Source organism: Thunnus thynnus, chromosome 19, assembly GCF_963924715.1.
Source record: "Thunnus thynnus chromosome 19, fThuThy2.1, whole genome shotgun sequence".
Taxonomy (NCBI): Eukaryota; Metazoa; Chordata; class Actinopteri; order Scombriformes; family Scombridae; genus Thunnus; species Thunnus thynnus.
Genome location: NC_089535.1, coordinates 29,168,195 through 29,189,472, shown reverse-complemented (window position 1 = coordinate 29,189,472; position 21,278 = coordinate 29,168,195). Strand labels below are relative to the sequence as shown.

General features: G+C 40.8%; 1 protein-coding gene across 1 annotated transcript in view; it reads left to right on the top strand.

Moving 5' to 3' along the window:
- slc27a6 (solute carrier family 27 member 6) overlaps positions 1-21,278 on the top strand; it is a 43,224-nt gene that overhangs the window by 3,951 nt on the left and 17,995 nt on the right. The window contains exons 2-5 of the mRNA XM_067573882.1: positions 2,080-2,289; positions 4,810-4,968; positions 12,578-12,702; positions 16,440-16,634. Coding sequence (XP_067429983.1) covers positions 2,080-2,289; positions 4,810-4,968; positions 12,578-12,702; positions 16,440-16,634 — 689 coding nt within the window. The remainder of the gene's footprint in view (positions 1-2,079; positions 2,290-4,809; positions 4,969-12,577; positions 12,703-16,439; positions 16,635-21,278) is intronic.

Below are 21,278 nucleotides of genomic sequence, written 5' to 3'. Positions count from 1 at the left end.
GGCTGGTGAACATGTTTGTCTACAGCAGGTAGTGCCACCTACCTGAAATAGCTTATGCAGTGGACACTGCCTCATTCAAGATAAGCACCTCTTCTCACTCGCCCCAGCAAGAGGGGTTGTCTGGTGAGACATCTCACTCATATTACTCAGAGAAGCGAGAAAGTTTTCTTTCATAATATTCGTTTCAGTGTCTCACTATGGGATGTGGTAGCTCCCGTATTGCACGGGGCACTCTCACCCAGTGGGAGAGGCGCTGCTTTGTGACAGGTGGGTTTTGTGCTTTGTTTCCCCACATGAGGATTAGCCCGGGAGATAAACAGCCTATCGTCCTCCTGAAACCCCTCGTCTTATCCATATAAGTGCACACACTGGACATCATGTGTGACCACTGCTCTCTAGGCCACAAGGTCAATTGGAGAACATGAACCAACCACCTTAGGCACAAAGACTGGGTTGGGCTTCAGAGTCATCCTTACATCAGCTGGGGCAATCTGGGCATACGAGGGATGCACCGAAAGTGTATGGATGTTGAAAAAGCACGAGGCACGCCCTGTAAACCTTAACTCTTTCTGCCGAGAGGCGAGCTGTGAAACACACCGAGTCCAGAGATAATCCCAGAAAGATTATGCTCTGTGCTGGAGACATCATACTCTTTTCCGTGTTCATAACGAAACCCAAGTCGGATAGGTGTCTTATGAGAATACGCATATGCGCCCTGGCCTCCTGCTCTGATTGCGCTAACAGCAACCAATTGTCCAGATACGTGACCGAGTGGATACCCTGTTGTTTCAGAGGGGCTATTGCCACTTCTATGCACTGTACGAACACCCTCAGGTTTAGAGACAGGCGGAAGGGGAGTGGACAGTACTCGTAACAGACTCCCTGGAAAGCGAATCTTAGATACTTTCTGTGAGGAGGATATATTGGAATGTAGATTGATGGAGGTGAACTAGATGCAGCAGGGATGCATGCGTGAGCATCCTGAATTTGTATTTCCTGAGATATTTGTTCAGAGCCCATAGATCCAGGATAGGGCGAATACCCCCGGGAGACAGTGGGTGTTGCCACTGCACTGTTATTGATATTTCGTTCATTATCTTTGATTTGGCTTTTTTTTATTTGCCATGCCCTCAGCACTTGGCCTGGATGTGTCAGCGGGACACTTTTTAGATGTTAGACAGGGAGACTCATTGTAGCAGTGAGGGAAAATTGAATCCTAATCACGCATTTTCTTGCTTTAGAGCTAATATTATTATTATTATTATTGTGTTATTATGTATTGTTAAATTATTGTCTGTCAGATACGTATCCTAATAGGGTGGAAAGAGTGGAAGAACTCTTACAACAACAGCAGGGTTGCCCTGCTTCATTTTTCAATGCCAATTATCCTCATCATCCTACTGCATTATAATTCCTTCAGGACTTTACTAGTAGTCCTTCCTTGGGGAGCTTTTAGTTTTGTTTTTCCTAACCGGTGATGGAGTAGGATTCATAGATGTGTCATAGCAGTTATAAGTTATAATTATCCCTGAGAGACGGTCCAGCAGTGCTAACATGATTCAGAATAATGATCAACAAAGCAGTGCTGTGTTCTCTCTTTTTATGACTGTGGTGAGCTGATAGGATTTTGTTTACTTTGTGCTGCATTAGAGTGCTCTTCCATGTATCGTTTGAATCAAGGCACTCACATTTAGACAATATTGTACTTATGTTACAATATACATAAGGAGTTGAGTTTTATTGTGAAATACTCGACTTCAGTCATTTGCCATGGAGGTTCATGATATCAATTGGCACAGTGTATAATTTCAGTCATTGAGAAAGATATTTGCATACACTGATTACAATTCCATTCTTAAAATATTCCATGCAGAGTCACCATGAAACACCAGCACTAGTTGCACAATCCTTTAAAAAGTACGTTTTATGGTATTATACCATTTATCATAATATATTGTTAGCTTCCTATTTGCCCTGATGTATTTACACCACATATGTAGGACACAACACATTTTATTTCAGCACAATCTTCAATCACTATCATGAAATGTAACTTGAATCTTGGTCTCTGTCTTCCAGATCTAGTGGAATGTCTCGATGGCATCCTACCCAGCCTGCTGGAGGACAACATTCAGGTGTGGGCTATGAAGAGCCAGAGTGAGCACACACAGGTTAACACTCTGTTGGATAACATAGACGCTGCCTCTGATCAGCCTGTACCAGCAGTGTTACGTGCCACCACCTCCCTCAAATCCCCCACCCTCTACATCTTCACCTCTGGAACAACTGGTGAGTCTGCACACTACAGCTCAGAAAGGACAGTTCATACTAATGACATCATGTGTAGTCTGTTCTTGTAACAACCCTTTCTCAAATGGGATGTTTCGTGTACAGTATGACAGAAGATCATGAAGAAGAGCACCTGAATTGTATAAAGTGAACTAGTACTGTGTCTGGTGGCAATAGTGTTGCTGTGATGTAGGAACAAACATTTTACATTTCACTCTTGCTTTGATTAGTATGGAGCTCCCTGAAGTCAGACACACTTTACATCAAAGAACTGAGCATTTAGCAAATGGCTGTACAGGAAGATTAGGCACAGCTGATGCTCATCAGTGGATGCAAGTGTTTGAATTACCATTATGCTTCATGTGTTGTTTGCACAAAGTATGGAGCACATTCATACAAATTATTATCTTTTCCACACAAGTTATACTCTTTTTAATACAAGATATGACTTTTGTTATTATCTTATCTCATCTAACCTTTTGGGGTTTTGGGGCTTTATAACAAAGAAATAATGAATAATTGTTGGGGTAAATTCTACTGCAGTACACCAAAAATTATAATACAAGAGATGATATCTAACGTGACTCCGAGCTTTAGATGACTTGCGTCATATCTTTGTCTCCTGTATTAAAGAGTATAAGTTCTCAAGCACAATGTGACCGCGCAGAGCAATATATACAAAGTTAGTAACCCAAAATAAAATTGATCATTTTGATCATCGACCTTGGACTTTCAGTCTGGTCCTGAATGTCAGTGAGAGGGCTTCTTCCTTCCCTTTCCACTAGGCCATGTTCCCCACCATTTGCAGGTTTTGTGTTAAATCATTCATTTTCATTTCAGTTAAACTGTTTTGCAGTCAGGATGCAGGTATAAGGCATTATTGGGTTTATTTGTTGATTTTCCTTCAGTTTTAAGTTGTTTTGTTGTGATTTGTTTTTTGCCATTGTTTCATTTGCATTGTAGTCTTTTCTTGCATGGACTCCTGTCTGGAGTATTTGAATTCATCATTTTCTTCAAAGTCTTCCAGTGCCAGAAAACATCCATTGCCCTTTATGTGAGGTGTTGGCTAGGCAATGACAAATAATCAGTCACCATCTGTGTAGATTATTTCTATAATTCAAGATATGTTTTGTATCGGGAATGCTATGGTCTGTTATAAAGCCTCCTATGTGTGTTATGGGTGTGTTGGTAACAGGGTAAACAGACCAGATCAGATGTTCCCCGAGGCCTCCTTCAGCTTCCCGTGGGGACACCTCCTGGTGTAATCCCTCCAGTGTACCTTCTCACACCATAACTGTGTTTGTCTTAATGCCAAGACTGAACTGTGAGCTCTTGCTCTGGTTGTACATGGTTGACAAATGTATTATATACAATGTCAAAACATAACACACGCGGGGATAGGCTTCATGAATAGGCTGTCAGGCCTACAATATTAGTGAAAGTAGCTTGTATTTTAACGAAAGTGTAATTCAGGACATCACATAGCCTGCAAACATGAGTCCTACATTTAACATTAAAGGAATATTTAAACATTCTGGGAAATATTTCAACAGCATCAGTAATCTCATGTCTGCTCACTGAGCACAGAGCTGGAGTCATAATAAGTTAAGTAAGTACTTGATTCCTGTTTTCATAAAAGTATTTTACAGGCTTTCACACAAGTTTTGGTCCTTTTTGGTGTTGAACTTTTAATGTTTTAGTTAGTTTTGGTTACAAAATGGAGCTTGGATTCATTTACCATAGGTAGGGTAGGTAGGGTATAATGAGTGACACTGTTGACTTGCATTATGGGAAGTGTAGGATCCAGTGGCATACTATAGGATAAAAATTAGGATATTTCTTCCTTTGCTGCTTCAATTTGAACCATTTTCAAGTCTGTCTCTTGTGAGTTCCCCAACTTCATGGAAGTGATGTACTAAATCGCTGAAATACCCCTTTAATGTAAAAAGCCCCAGTTCAACACAGTGTAGACTGAACTGTGATCGAGAATTTGCTGGCATTTATTTTTTTAGAAATCCCTCTGAATTTGCTGTGAAATCAGGCTCTTCAGAAAGACACTAAAAGCTTGTTCCTACTGGAAGTCATTCATCTGTCAGAACAGAAATGCTTTGACTTCAGCTAATACGGCTGTCTTCACCATCTCCATCACATGCACATCATGATGACCTGAAGAGAGGCTTTAATATAGAGGGAGAGCTTTTAACACAGAGGACAAACCAGAGAATCAGAGAGATGTCAGGACTGAAAGCATGAAGACTGACTTCCTGTGCATGTACAACACCCTTCTCTTTCATTACTGGAGACAGAAGCCACAAAACTATTATGATATTGGTGCAATGACAATGGAAATGTTTGCAGTGTTGCATGACATTGTATTGCAATGTCAGGGAGGTAGCACATGGCCGGTTAAATCTAACGTTAGCCAGGTTAACATTATAGTCAACTGGCAGGCAGTGCAGTTGAATTGGTCAAAAAGTATCAAATTTTTTTTTTATAACATCATGTGTTTAATTTTCACAGGGCTCCCTAAGGCTGCAGTGATAACTCACCTCCAAAGCTTGAAGGCAGCAGGAGGATTCTGGGCATTTGGGGGGACTGCAGATGATGTGATATACATCCCTCTGCCGCTCTACCACAGCGCAGCTTCACTGATTGGTATCGGAGGAACCATTGAGCTGGGTGGGTAGACCTTAAATGTTCCTACATTTTGTATTAACTATATGTTATAACCATCTCTACTGTCTTGTCAGATGAAATCAACACATTTCAGACATGACGCTCATGTCAAGATTTTAACCCCCTACTGCAATAACATGCATTTTAGTTTGACTCTTGTTCATGTAATGCTCTGGAACAAATCTGAGCAAGCTTGACACAGACTGTCCCTGAGCTCAAAAACCCTCCGGCAGAGCCTGAGATAAACAACATTTCCAGAAACGTTCAACATCACAAACAACTGAATGCTAATACAGCAGGTGGCTGGGGAGGTGGGGGGAGTTACATTCTGAAGCAGGCAGCAGTGCAGCAGCAAGGACAGAACTCAGCATTGTTGTAGGCAGACTGAATAAGTGCAAAATGTTTATATACAGTAGACTGCCTATTGTGAGAGGTAGGTCATGGACATACATGGTTTGGAGGATGTATGGAACATGTTATTATAAACTGACTTCCTTGCCTGCTTGAATGACCATGAGGCTCCATGTAGCTTAAAGGAGCTAGATGTATCATTGTTGCCACATTAGTTTTGAGAGTTAAGATTGTTGTACATGTATGCAGCATTTCAGGTGTATGGGAACTTTGCCGGAAAGAGGGAGACCAGGGCACCCTCCTGGTGCCAGGCCTGGGAGGGGAGCTTGCTAGTGAGCGTCTGGTGTTCAGGCCTTGACCCATGGGACCTGGTCAGGCACAGCCAAGCTGGTAGTTCCAAGTCTGGAAAGTGAAGCCAATGCTGAAGTGCCTTAAACTTGCATTCTCTCTAATAGTCAGCAGGGGGTGATTCCACTGGCTCCAAAAAGAAATGTGTTTGTATAGAGTAGAGTCATTTTCCCATAGAAAATGACTCTACTCCTCACTTGACTTATTACCTCAGTAAACATTTTCCTAATGAGTTTATTGTCTCAATCACTAGTTTCAAGACCTCTTCAATACAGTATGATGTTCATTTTGTAAATTATGGACTGATTTAATTTAAATTTGAAGATAAAGCAGCATATGCTTTAGGGCATGACTATGTTGTGATTGACAAGTTGCTACCATGGTGACAATGTTGGTTCGGTAACGTAAACATGGTGTAACCCCAGATTCAGGGTACAGGCGTAGCCGTTGCTATTTCAGTGTGTTTTCAGTTCATGAAAGTTAATTTTAACCATTCGCTTGCCTAAGAAAGGCAAAGACCCTCAGTCAGATGTTCAGTTTTTTCCAGTAAGTACATTTTTGTTTAAATGGTTTTAAGCCTGTTTTTCACTAGTGAAAATTTGCATCAGCAACCAACCTAGCAGCAAGCGTTAGGGTCAGCTCCGCTGTCTCATCCAAATATGGTCACTTCTCATCACCTCTGACTCCAAAAATCCAAGATAGCGATGGTCAAAATGCCAAACTGAAAGCTTCAAAACCAAGTCCACAAACCAATGGGTGACGTCACAGTGGCTACGTCCATTATTTTTATACAGTCTATGGGCACAGCCCAAAGAAATAACATGGAGTCGCTACCCTGTGTGCCCACCACCTACAGGGATAAAGACTAGGGTGGGGTGCATTGCCAAACGGTCAGCAGGCAGGGTTGGGGACCTGGATGTGCTGATCCCAGGCATTGTAAACATGGAACATCACCTCTCTGGTAGGGAAGGAGCTGGAGCTAGTGTGGGAGGTGGAGCGGTACCAACCACATATAGTTGGGCTCGCCTCTACACACAGCACCAGTTCTGGAACCAAACTCCTGAAGACGGGCTGGACTTTCTCGTTTTCTGTAGTTGCCCAGGGTGAGAGGTGCCAGGAAGGTGTAGGGATACTCACTGGTCCTCGGATGAGCACAGTGGTGTTTGAGTTCTCCCTGTGGAACGAGAGGATCGCCTCCTTGTGACTACATATGGCTGGGAGGAAGACTCTGTTGTTTGTGCATATGTACTGAACAGCAGTTTGGAGTATCTGGCCTTCTTGGAGTCTCTGGGTGGGGCCCTGGAGGGGGCGCTGCCCAGCAAGTCCGTAGTTCTGCTGGGGGACTTCAGTGCTCATGTAGGCAATGATGGAGAAACCTGAAGGGGGGCGAGCGGGAGGAACAGCCTGCCTGATCTGAACCTGAGTGGTGCATTGTTACTGGACCTCTGTGCTAGCCATGGATTGGCCATAACGAACACCATGTTTGAGCATAAAGTTGTTCATAAGTGTACCTGGTACGAAAACATCTTAGGCCAAAGATCGATGATCAACTTGGTAGTTGCGTCATCAGATCTGGTCACATGTTTTGGACATTCAGGTAAAGAGAGGAGCAGAGCTGTCAGTTGAGCATCATCTGGTGGTAAGTTAGATCAGGTGGCGTGGGAGGCTGCTGGACAGACCTGGGAGACCCAAATGAGTAGTGAGGTGGACTGGGAATGTATGGCCTTTCCCGTGAGGTCTTCATCTTCCACCTACGGAGGAATTTCTCCTGCATCCCAGGGGGGGTTGGGGACATCCGAGTGGGCCATGTTTAGGACCTCAGTTGTGAAGGTGGCTACTTAGAGTTGCTGCCAGAAGATCATCGGTGTCTGTCGGGGCGGCAACCTGAGAACCTGCTGGTGGACACCAGCAGTATAGGAGGCCATCAAGCTGAAGAAGGAGGCCTTTCAGGTCTGACTGCCCCAGGGATCTCTTGAAGCAGCAGCTGGGTACTGAAGGGCCAAAGGGGGAGCTCAGGTGATTGCTGAAGCAAAAACCCAGGTATGAGAGGAGTTCATGGAGCCATTGGGGAAAGACTTTCAGTTAGCCTCAAAAAGTTATGGCAAACCATCAGGTGACTCAGGAAGGGGAAGCAGGGCTTAGCCCAGCCTGTTTTCAGCAGGGATGGAGAGCTTTTCTTGTCAGGCAGGGGAAAGAACACTTTGAGAGATACTGTGAACACACAGTATCTCTCCAAGGAACAATGTGGATTCCCTCCTGGCTGTAGACCAGTGTCAGATCAAGTTCGACTCATTCTCAGTGGGTGTTGGGCTCTGCCTGGGTTGTCCCTTGTCACTTATTCTGTTTGTGATTTTCATGGACAGAATCTCAAGGCGGAGCCTGGGGGAGGAGAGCATCTGGTTTGTAATAAATGAACCTCAGGATTGCTTCTCTGCTTTTTGCAGATGATGTGATTCTATTGGTTTCAATACACCGTGACCTCCAGCAGACACTGGGTTGGTTTGCAGCCAAATGTGAAGGAGTCCTCCAAAGTCCTCCAAATCTGAGGCCATGGTGCTCTGCCAGAAAACGGTGGACTGCTCTCTCTGGGCTAGGAGTGAGTTGCTGCCCCAAGTGAAGGAATTCAAGTATCTTGGGGTCTTGTTCATGAGTTAGAGTAAGATGGAGCATGAGGCAGACAGGCGGATCGGTGCAGCATCAGCAGTAATGCGGGCACTGAAGAAGGAGCTGAGCCAGAAAGCAAAGCTTTCAATTTACCAGTTGATTTACGTCCCAACCTTCACCTATAGTCATGAGCTTTGGGTAGTGAAAGGGTAGAGATAGGATGAAGGGCTCGGACGTCCGGGGGGAGCTCAGAGTAGAGCCACTGCTTCCAAACCAGCTGAGTTGGTTTGGGCATGTGGTTAGGATGCCTCCTGGATGCCTCCCTGGAGGTGTTTCAGGCATGTCCAACTGGTAGAAGACCCTGGGGCAGACTCAGAACATGCTGTAGGGACTACATATCTAATATGTAATAAATAAAATAATTATTATAATTATAATTATAATTATAATTAAACATAATTAAATAAAACAGAGAGAAGTCTGAAATGAGAGAATTTGCAACCTGAGAGTGTGCTTGGCCAGTAATCTTGATGATTAATTGATTAAAAAATTGTTATTGAAAATGATTACTGGCGATCAACTAATTAATTGACATTTCAGCCCCAACTTAAATTTTAATTTACATAATGTAAACCTACATAAAACTTGATAAAGCACATTGGAATAAGAAGCACTGCAGCAAGAGAGTTCAATTAGGGCCTAAAACCAACATTTAAAAAAACATTAAAAGATCTGCAATAGCAGTTACAAATAATTCAGGCTTTTTCAGGCTACTAAAACTTTTTTTTACATTGTAACATACCATAAAAATAGGCCTAATCAAAAGAACAGGGCAATACAACAGCAGCATTGCTGTGAATGATAAAGAAGAAAAGTTGTTTTCTAGCTGGTTTTAACTCATCTCAGTGCTTCATTGTTTACAAAGTTTTCTCTGGATTTTGATTTAAAGTAGTAGAGAGCATCAGTTGAGGTAGAGTCAGAAATGCTCAGAACTTTGCAGGTGTTGATGAACTGATGATGTTGATGGAAAAAAGAAGGCTTCATGTAATTGTTCACATATAGTATAGTACAGTGGCTATAGAGAAAGTCAAGGCAAGAAAGGTTTTCTCATCCTTTTCTCTTAGGCAGAATATTTAAGACAAGACTGAGCTCAGATGGTATCCTTAGAATAGAAAAATAAAAGTGTGGGGGGGAAACACAGAAGTTACCGAGCAAAGGAGGTGAGCAGAAATTTAGACTTTCCAAATAGACAAATATGTTTTGCCCATTTAACTTCAAAGGATCTACATAGAATTTGTACATAAAAGAAGTTGGTTTAGGATTGACATTAATATGATGATATGAAAGCCTTTGTCCTCACTACATGAATGTAGCCCACCCACACGCCTTTATCCATTATAAGCTTTGAATCCCATGTTAGATACAGAGGAGCAGTTCTCTTGGTAAACTGGCTTTCAGGGCTGCAGACAATGTCTACTGCACATACTGTAACTGCCAAAATATGTGACCCCTTTGAGGACCCACTGTTTCACTTCAACTAGCAGCTTAATTAGAGGCTTCAAAGCAGGAATAGGACGCTGGACACTATTATGGAGAATTTCATTATTGTTTTAGGTCACTGTTGCTTGCCCCCCTCATGGAAAAGTCCACTGTATGAACCTTCATATTTGAGTTTAGATAACATAATAGTGCAGAAGAAACTGCTTGTTCATCAGTTAGCAAAACAGCTGATTGATTGGTTGAAAACATAAGTAACTGTTGTCATTAATTTGTATGTAAGCTGTTTAAGTATATAAATGTATCTTCTGAACTACAGGTCAAGCTTAAAAGTAATGTTGCACATCTACATAAAATGGTTTTGTAATATCAGCTATATTGTTGAATCCTTGGTTTCTGTATTTGTTCCAACTGTTGGTTGAGAGTTCAGTGTCCTTCACTTGTAGAGATCAATGTCCCGACAGGTTGTCCTGAGAAGCCCTGGAGAGGCCGTTGTCCTGACAGTTTTATATGTTGAAATGTACTAAACTTTGTACACATTTATCACATCCAGACTTCAGACATCCTATTTGATAAGAAAGGGCAAGCACAAATTTAGACCAGCAGATGTAGACATGTCACCAGCAAAAGGCAAGAAATGTGATAGCTGCTGTAGATTTAACACATTTCATTTTTCTTGATAATGGGCGGCACATATTTAACTGGAACTGCAGATCTGAAACTGGAACTGTGGTTCTGCTGAGATTCTGAATAGTTTGATGTTTGACATTATCTGGTTTGCTAAGATGAGACACAGATACTGTACATGGTGTAGTACTTGACCCACCCCAGCCAGAACAACCGACAGTTTTGGAATTAAAAGATAGGTTCTGTTGACATACATACACTGTGTCCTTGTTATTTGCAATGGATTTGCGTAGTAGGCCAAAGAGCACGTCACACTTGATTGAGTTTTTGAAAGACATCAATGAGGCACCATGTGTTCTGTTTGAGGTATCTCTGTTTGCACTGTGAGTGCATCGATTAACAGTTCTACCTGTTTGTGAAGTGACTGCATCTGTTCAGAGAGGTCAGCAAATGGGTTGTGTCTCAGGTGTTGTCATTACAGCTAAACCACGCATTTGGTGTTATTTTCCCTGATTTCCCACATTTTGGATTCCATCTGGAAAAACATTGTATGTTTGATGTTGTTTCTGAGGATATTCTTGGCAAGAGTATACCATATAGTTGATGTAACAATACCTCTTTTGCTCACCTTTAATTGAAAGCATGAAGTTCAGGACACTTCTGAACTGGACTTCCTAGGCAATTGGGAATCCTGCCATGCTCTGCCTCACCTAACAGGCCTGGCCAATCAAACGCTGTAGTTCATAGGTGGATGAGAGTGGAGTCAAGTTCTGCCAATGCTAGTGAAGGAGGTGCAGCCTGAGAGGAACATGTTTACACCAGGTTGTGGTCTTCGAGTCCTCCTTTGGTGCAGTTGTACATTTTACAGCCCTTTATCACAACCAATGGTTACAGCCTTCTGCAGTTGGTGGAAATGTGTCACTGTGCATCAGTGTCTTTGCCTTTGTTTGTAGAACAAGAGATTCATGATGATAGACAGAATCTGCACACATGCAATGTGTGCAGATTCTGGTTCCTAAGATGTTTTCTGACCACATGGGAAGGCAAAACTGTTCCAAATGGCCACACTCAAAGCCAGTGGTCATAGAAAGGGTGAGCGGTCTCTCCTGGAAGACAACCTACTGTCTCACCTCCACACACCTGGCCAAAGGCTGTGTTAAGTGGCCTTGATTTTTGAATTGTCAGTTTTCAGACAGAAATTGTCAGAACCAATATAGATGTTGTTCAACCACTTCGGTTGGAATATACAGACACCTTAGGGCATGAGTATGCTGGTGAACAGCACCTGACCTTGACAGCTATATCAGAACTGCTTCATTTGTGTTTTGAAATAGACAATCCAACAGTCACACCTACCTTACGCAGTGATTGGCCAGGTGTGTGGAGATGGGAAAGAAGGCAGGATTTGAACTCTATCTCTCAAGCTCCTTTTTCACTACTTCTGTCACCTCTGTGACTGACATTACTGGCTGACATTATCCCCTCTTGGCACAGTCCATTATGTCTCTGCGACAGCAGTGTGGTCATTGGTAAAGGATATAAACACTTTTGCCTTTAGACAAGTTTGGACAAAACTTCATATGAACTAGTTTGCTTGAAACATACTGAGAAAAATTAAATGTGCCTTGGTACTTTTGTCTTTTTTGCAAATTTGCATGGTGTCTTGAGTGTTCAAAACCAAATTAAAAAATCAGCTAAAAGCTACTTAGCATTATTAATTTCTAGTTGACATTGTGGGTGTATGTGATGTGCTATTGTGTGTCGCTATGTATTTTGTATTATGTGTCCTGTGTGTTTTTTGCTTTGTACTGTTATATGTTTTAATTGTGACCTGCCGAAGGGACTGCAGATGAAAATTAGCTAACTCTGGTGCAGTACATCAAATGATAACATTTATGTTTAACACTGTACATGGTCCCAATAAATACATCAAATGCAAAATCTCACAAGAACAAGAGATTTAAACAGAACATGTACATGCTTAATGACAAGATTCTCAATAGTACCACCAAACTACATTGAATACATCTCCTCTGTCATCAAAATATTTGACATTTACATCCTATATGGAAATTAAATTCTAGTCTATAGATATGATAATAACCCATTATTGAAAAGAGGGAGAACATGATAATTGTATTCTTGAATGGTGAATTGAATGACATTGTCTTGTGTTCCATCACAGGTGCAACCTGCGTCCTGAAGAAGAAATTCTCAGCCTCACAATTCTGGAATGACTGTCGAAAACACAATGTGACTGTTTTCCAGTATATTGGAGAACTCTGCAGATACCTCTGCAACCAGCCCAAGGTAATCCTTAGTATTAATAACTTAAAAAATAATATTATACCTATGAATGTACTGGAAAAAGTACGTATTTACATATATTTCCAGAACATCTTGGTATAAATTATCCATCAAATAATATTCAGATTGTTGTTATGCCCTTTAGAATACTTTCTAGGAGTTAGTTTGCTATGAAACAAATAAAGTCACTTTAGTTATATACACACATTCCCACAACAGGCCTTGTCTCTCCTACTGCAATCAGTGCCTCCCTGATTTTCCAGAATTATTTCTTTGTGTGATTGTTAAATGTGGATTTGAAGTGAAAGTCTGGAAAGAGGCACTCAGTCTTGAGACTGATACACCAAAACCATTCTTAAAATATCCTCAATATGTTCTTCCATTCTATTCTGCCTATTCTACTCTGATTCATTTGCTCAATTCCATTGCTTGTTGTTAATATCTCAACATCTACATTTAACTTGTTATCTACACACCAGACTATAAAACAGATCCATATAATCAACATGCATGTCCACTTAATGATAGACAGAGCGAGCAAGTTAGAGTAGAGCACAGGAATAAAACATCAATGCCCTTTACAGTAGGCAGAACTTTTTCCTCTGTAGGGTCCTTCTACAGTTACTGCTACTTGTGAATCATTTCAGTAACATCATGCACAACTGTGGCCGAAAGACAAGCACAGTCTTTGTTTTAGTGTTTGCGTCCTGCTGTGGTGGACACATAGACACGCACGCACACACAGTATGAGGGCAGAGCATGTTCTTATTGAGGCTGGACTCAAAGTCCTCTTTGTCCACTTGTTTTGTCATTTCACTGTGTGGGTGAAAGGCTGGCCGTGGCACTGTCCTCACTACTGATTGGCAGTGTCTGGGAAATTAAAGATATGCGCACAGACAGCTCATAAGCAAATGTTCACAATATGTGCACACAAGAATGAATATTATCACTAATTGTATGCTATCAATATGTACCGAAAAAAGGTTTGCTCACAGGTGGTTTTAGTCTTGATTTTAGTCATCGGATGTCTGGATCTTAAGTTATCAGTGAGCAAATGTTCGCAGCAGCTCAGCTCGCAGCCACTCTGGACGTCCTCTGTCCGCCGAACAGTGTGGGAGAAACAGTTTGAATCACCAAGTCTGTTTGTTTTGGAGAGGAGGAGACTTCTGCGGATAATTCGGCTCTTCCTGAATGATGAACATTGAAGGAATATTAACTGGGAGAAGGTGACTGCAATGATGGCAATGATGGTTGTTTAACAATGAAGACAACATCTCCCATGATCCCACACTACTTCACAATGTCATCAAACTTTTGTTTTTTGTTTTGATTGAGAGACCACTAGCTGCAGAAAATTACATTTTGTGCGTGTAAGATTTTACTATATGAAACCCAGTTTCTGATGCTATTTTTGGCATTTGTTCTGCAACAGCCATTCACTGAATTTGCATTCTGTAATTACTTCTGTGTATAGTAGTTGTCATTGTCACTGGTGGAGTCTACCTTTCCTCCATAGGATCCAAACTGTGTACCCAAAAATTGAGTTCACACAATGCCAACAATCAATGAAGACTTCACTGTTAATGTGACATCAAAACAGTCATATGTTACCAAAGACGGAAGACTAACCCACTTACCCATTTAGTTCATATGGTCCAAATTCTTGTTCTCCATACATTTTTCTTAAAGTGAACAATAGTTCAACATTCAGCATTTGAAATGATTCCCTTAGAGAATTCCACAGTTTGACTGAAATACACATCTGCTTCAATGTGCATACCTCATCAGCTGATCCCAACACAAACAACCTCTGCAAATGTCCAGTCAACAATCTATTTTTTGGCTCTATACATAACTATAACAGAGTTTTTAATTCCACTGAATCTTTCAGTTTCATCACCCTTGACCTGGTAAACAGTCTGTTGCTATGCTCTATTGAATCCACCTTATTTATAATCCTTATGGCTCTTTTCTGTAGTGTATATAATGGTTTTATTTGTAATTACATAATTGTTTTGGTGGTCTTGCCATCAGCTCCTAGAAATGTCATCAATTGTTATTTGCATCCATTATTTTTGGAAATTTTTTGCAAAATCTGCAAAATTTGCGATGCACTGGGAACGGCCTTTGAAGTATGATTGACAGGTCAATAGTCTAACTGGCTTGTTTTCGAACTCTATTGATCAATTGTTGTTGTGTTGAGGTGATATCAGCTGCATTGATATACATTTTGTTTCTTGTTTTGTTGAATGTGGTGAAGCTGCTCTTGTATTTTCTATTCAGGGTGTTAAAAACTCATCTGGTTCAAACATCTGTCTCTTACCTTCACCACTGTATGCCGTGTGGTTCAATTTTTGCCATAGCATCCTCAGCCAGGTGGATTTGTGGTTTTGTGGAGTATTGAGGTTGTTCCACAGCTTTCTTGATTTTCTTTCTATCTAATAGAAATGCCCCTGCCACCCTGACTCCAGAACAAGTCAGAATAATGAACACTAGGATGACTTTTAGCTTCTATTTGATGTTTTGTGTAACTTCAGGGGTGGCTGTGGCTCAAGCAGGTCATCCACCAAATAGAAGGTCAGTGGTTTGATCCACGACTCCTCCTGTCCGCATGTGGAATCAATCTTGGGCATGATACTGAACCCCAAATTGCTCCCAATGGCTGCGCCATCAGTGTGTATGAGTGTATATGTGAATGGGCGAATGTTGGCATGTGTTGTAAAGTGCTTTGTGTGGTCGGTACACTCGAAAAGCGCTATATAAATGCAGTCCATTTACCATCTTCACAGTCAACCACATGTATGTCATTATATGTAAAAAAAATAAAGTAATCACTTCTCCTACAACTTTAAGTGAAGTCCCCAGAGCCTAGCTGTAACCAAATATAAAACTATTTCACCCAGGTCAAAAGGGCAGTCTTCCTAACTTCTCAGTCCCACCACTTTTTCATCTCCATATTGAATCAATTTAGCCTTAATTGCAAGACCCAATTAATGGACATACCAAAGCCTCATTTGCATAGCAGTGGTTGTTTTTGCATTGAAACATATAAGATTGAATTGTCAATGAAGAATAGATGGTTTGTAGGACCATTTTTTCTTTTTTTGCTGTTTATTTCAAGCACATCATATTCAGTAGTGTGTGTGTGTGTGTGTGTGTGTGTACTGGGTACTCTTCATGTTGTGGGGACATAAATCTGTTTACACAGTCACATGTGGGAACTCGCCTCCCTTTTGGGGACAAAAAGCAAGTCCCTATAGCTTAAATCATTACATCTTAGGGTGAAGACTTGGTTATGGTTTGGGTAAACCTCAAGGAAATTAATGTAAGTCAATGTAATGTCCTCTGACGCACACAGGGGTGTGTGTGTGTGTGCGTGTGTGTGGTCAAAAGCAACTTTTGTTTACATTGATTCTCTCTTTCATTCTATGAATGTGTTTAAACCAATTAATGGTATTCCTTTGTTTGTGACACATGTCCACACACACACACACACACACACACACACACGCCCACACACACACTACGTATATTTCCTGAGGACTGTAATTTGAAAACTCCTTGCATAACTGACATTTTTCTATATGTATACTCCAGTGTTGACTTAATAATAATATGATTAAGTATTTACATGGAGCACATTTTTGAATGATAACCATTTACATCTGATTGAGAAATTATCAGTTGTCACCTGTCAGATCTTCTCTGCTGATGTCATCGCTTTTCTCTCTGTCCATCAGACAGACATGGATATGGTTCACAAGGTGCGGATGGGAGTTGGGAACGGGCTTCGGCAGGATGTCTGGCGGGAGTTCCAGAGTCACTATGGAAACATTAAAATGTGTGAGGTGTACGGCTCCACTGAGGGAAATCTGTGTTTCATGAACCACATCGGCAAGATCGGCACTGTGGGTCGCTCCAACTTCTTCTACAGGGTGAGTGGTTGACAATTCCAAAGCGTGATACCAAAATGTCCCCGCTCACACACTGGTCACACATTTTTGTAAGAGAAGATGTGAGAAAGGCAGATGAAATCTGATTTAAATTTGAATACACCTTGTTTGTGCATTACCTACTTCTAATGATTCTAATGTAAAGTGGTCAGCCACTCACAGTTACAGGCCTTTACTTCACCAGAAAGACCATAAAATAGGAGGCTTTGAGGTTCTGTGTAACTGTAATGTCCCTGTCCCCTGTTTGTATTTTACCTCCTTCTTTTTAACCATAGTTGCTGTAACACAGCTAATATGATAAAATGTAAATGTAAAGTTCAGCATTGCCAAGATAGTTTGCAGTTGGTCTACAACACAAATTCACATTCACCCAGTGTTCACTAAAGTTGTGACCTGTGTGAAAGCTCACCTTCAAAAGCAAATCCACTTATTGCAGCAATTCCATTAAAAGGAACTACTTTTGTTAAAAAGTTGTGCTCCTGTTGTGATCCTCTGGAGGCTGTGAACAACAAAATATTCTGTCTGGTTCATGGAGCCATGCATTGTCTGGTAAAGAGCGACAAGGAAGACAAAGTCAAGTGATGTAATTCCTGTCCTACAGTACATGAAAACATTCCCAGTGCATGGGATGGGGCCTCAATATGCATGATGTCACTTGGGAATTCCCATTGACACGAGTATGGGATTTCTTTCTTTTTTTCAGTCATATAGAATAGGTTATTAGTCAAAGTCAAGTCAGTTTTATTTATATAGTGCCAACTCACAACAGAAGTTATCTCAGGGCACTTTTCACATAGAGCAGCTCTTTAATTTACAGGGACCCAACATTCCCCTATGAGCAAGCACTTGGCGACAGCGGAAGAAGCCTCGAGCAGAACTGGGCTCTAGGTGGGCAGCCATCTGCCTTGACTTGTTGCCATATAGTGTTTTAACAGTCCATTGGTTGGATGGCCCAGTGTGCTGAAGGCCCGTTGCTCTGAAAATGCACTCTCTCTGGAGTCACTAATATCTTAGTGTATTTTGAAGTTGAGATGCGAAGATACCGTTTACAAAATAATTGCTTTTTAGTGTGCCCATTGGCTAAAAATATAAAAATGGATAAATTGGGCAGTTCCGTGCACACAGGCACACATAAATAAACATAAAAATACACAGGTAGGCGTGGATACATGTCTTTTTTTACCATTTGGTTCCGCAGTGGAGAAACAACTGAAGAAATGTCAGGAACAAAGTTAGTGAAGGCCAAAAGATGAATATCAGCTTGAACAAAGAAAAGTCCTGCCAGTTTCATTCACTACAAACATAACAAGACATGAATATCTCATATTTTGGATAACGTTTTCAGCAAAGTTACTCTAAGTCATAAACTATGAAACGTCGCTTCTGCCTCTTCACTTCCCATAGAGTAAACAAGCAGAAATACGGACAGCGCCACTCTGCCATTGCAAGCCACATTGTGGTCGGAAGGTTTATAATATAATATTTATGATAATAAATAAAACTAATAAATAAAACTAGTGTCTATAGTTATCAAGTGCAGCTCATACTTCCATTACCAGGCGGTCCATGACCATGATCCGTAGGAACCTGTGAGACCAGAAAGCACAAAAACTCCGGGGAAGAAGCCCAGAGAAGTTAGTAACATGCATTGATTATACATGAATGTGTATAATCAGTGCATCATGGGAGGTCCCCTGCCAGTCTAGGCCTATCACAGTATATTTAGGTGCTTGTCCAAGGCAAGCCTGGGCCGTCCCTAACTATTAGTTTTATCAAAATGGAAAGTTTTAAGTCTACTCCCAGACCAAAACTGGAAAATGGTTCCGCAGGAGAAGAGCCTGATAGCTGAAGGCTCTGCCTCCCATTCTACTTTTAGAGACTGTAGGAAGCACAAGTAAGCCTGCATTCTGAGAGCACAGTGGTCAAGTGGGGTAATAGGGTACTATGAGCTCTTTAAGATATTATGGTGCCGGACCATTAAGGGCTTTGTAGGTGAGGAGAAGGATTTTAAATCCTATTCTAGAATTTACAGAGAGCCAGTGCAGCAAAGCTAAAATGGGATGATGATATGATCTCTTGGCGTAGTTTTTGTCAGTACACGTGCAGCTGCATTCTGGACCAGCTGGAGAGTCTTTAGAGACTTGGCAGGATCAGACTGATAATAAGGAATGTGCCTGATTTTTGCAATGTTACGTAGGTGAAAAATGGCAGTCCTTGAAATTTGTTTTATGTGGGAGTTAAAAGACATATCCTGATCAAAGATGACTCCCAAGTTCCTTACAGTGGAGCTGGAAGCCAGGGTAATGCCATCCAGAGTAGCTATGTCATTAGATAATGAGTTTCTGAAGTGTTTAGGGCCAAGCACGGTAACTCCAGTTTTGTCTGAGTTTAGAAGCAGAAAATTGCAGGTCATCCAGGTCTTTATGTCCTTAAGGCATGCTTGGAGTTTAGTTAACTGATTTCATCTGGCTTCATTGATAAATATAATTGGGTATCATCTGCATAACAATGAAAATTTATGGAGTGTTTCTGAATAACATTACCTAAAGGAAGCATATATAAAGTAAATAGAAGTGGTCCAAGCATAGAGCTTTGTGGAACTCCGTGTTCAACTTTTGTTTGCATGGAGGATTCATCAAATGTGTATAAACTGAAATTGATCTGATGAATAGGCTTTAAAGCAGCTTAATGCAGTTACTTTAATGCCAATTAAATGTTCCAGTCTCTGTAATAGGATATGATGGTCAATGGTGTCAAATGCAGCACTAAGATCTAACAAGACAAGTATGGATAGAAGTCCTTTGTCAGAAGAAATTAGGATGTCATTTGTAACTTTCACCTGTGCTGTCTCTGTCCTGTGATGTGCTCTAAATCCTGACTGAAAATCCTCAAATAAGCTATTGTTATGTAGAAAGTCATACAGCTGATTGGCGACTGCTTTCCGAAGTATCTTAGACAGAAAGGGAAGGTTAGATATAGGTCTATAGTTGGCTAAAATGCCTGAATCAAGAGGTTTAATTACAGCTACTTTAAAGGACTGTGGTACATAGGCCATTAATAAAGACTTATTGATCATATCTAGTAAAGAAGTGCTAATTAAGGGTAAGACTTCCTTAAGCAGCCTAGTTGGGATGGGGTCTAAGAGACAGGTTGATGGTTTAGATGAAGAAATCGTTGAAGTTAGTTCAGGAAGGTCAATTGGAGGAAAAACAATCTAAAAATATATCAAGATTTACAGCTGTTTCTAAGGTTCCTGTGTTTGGGGATAAATCGGTGCCTGTTAAGGGCAGGAGGTGATGAAGTTTCTCTCTAATAGTTAGAATTTTATCATTAAAGAAGCTCATAAAGTCGTTACTACTGAGAGCTATAGGAATACATGGATCAATAGAGTTATGACTCTTTGTCAGCCTGGGCCTTCCTTTATGTTTTAAGACTATCTTGCCAGACTAAGCGAGATTCTTCCAGTTTGGTGGAGTAGAGTGTCATTCGCAATGAGCCTGCAGCACTATCAACAAAATGATCAACTTTGGAGGGACTAAAATTATCATAAGAGTCCTCTGTTGTGTTGAGACATGGCACTGAATTCAATGCTGATGGAACTGCCTCTTTAAATTTAGCTACAGCACTATCAGATAGAAATCTAGTGAAGATATTTTTGTATAATAGTGTGTAGTCCAGTAAGGAATTCAAAACTTCGTCTGATAAAATAGGATTTTGTGGAAAAACTATTAAATGATCAGTTTCGATGCCACAAGTCAGAACAAGGTTGAGAGTGTGGTTAAGACAGTGAGTGGGTTTGTTTACAGAGAAGCCAGTTGAGTCTAATAATGAAATAAACGCAGCGCTAAGACTATCATTATTGACGTCCACACGAATATTAAAATCACTCACTATAATTACTTTATCTGCACTAAGGACTATGTTTGATAAAAACTCTGAGAATTCAGATAAAAATTCAGAGTACAGGCCAGGAGAACGGTACACTATAACAAATAGAATTGGCTGTAAAGTTTTCCGGGCTGGTTGTGAAAGACTAAGAACAAGGCTTTCGAATGAGTTATAATTAAGTTTAGGTCTATGGTTGATTATTAGGTTTGATTTGAAGATGACTACAATTCCACCTCCTTGGCCAGTGTCTTGAGGAATGTGAGTATTAATATAACTGGGGGGAGTGGATTCATTGAGGCTAATATATTCTTCATGACACCAGGTTTCAGTAAGACAAAATAAATCAATATGATAATCTGAGATTAGAGTGTTTATTAATACAGCTTTAGATAACTGAAAGATCTAATGTTTAAGAGTCCACATTAAATTCTCCTATTTTGTTGTACTATTGCAGTGGTGGTGTTATTAGATTTTTATGAATAACTCCTCTTCTGTTTACTTTAAAAATAATTGATTTAAGCGGTCAGGGGACAGACACAGTCTCTATGTGGTTTCACATAAGTCCAACAGAAGTTATTCAGGGTCTTGACAGCTCACTGTTCATCTCCCAGCTGCCTTAATTCCTTAGAGAGCAATATACAGCTTATGAATTTACAATGTAGTAACTACAAATGTAGCTGCTAGCCGCAGTGGACACATTTCCACTGAGTGACAATGAACGCTGATTTTCCTGTTTGC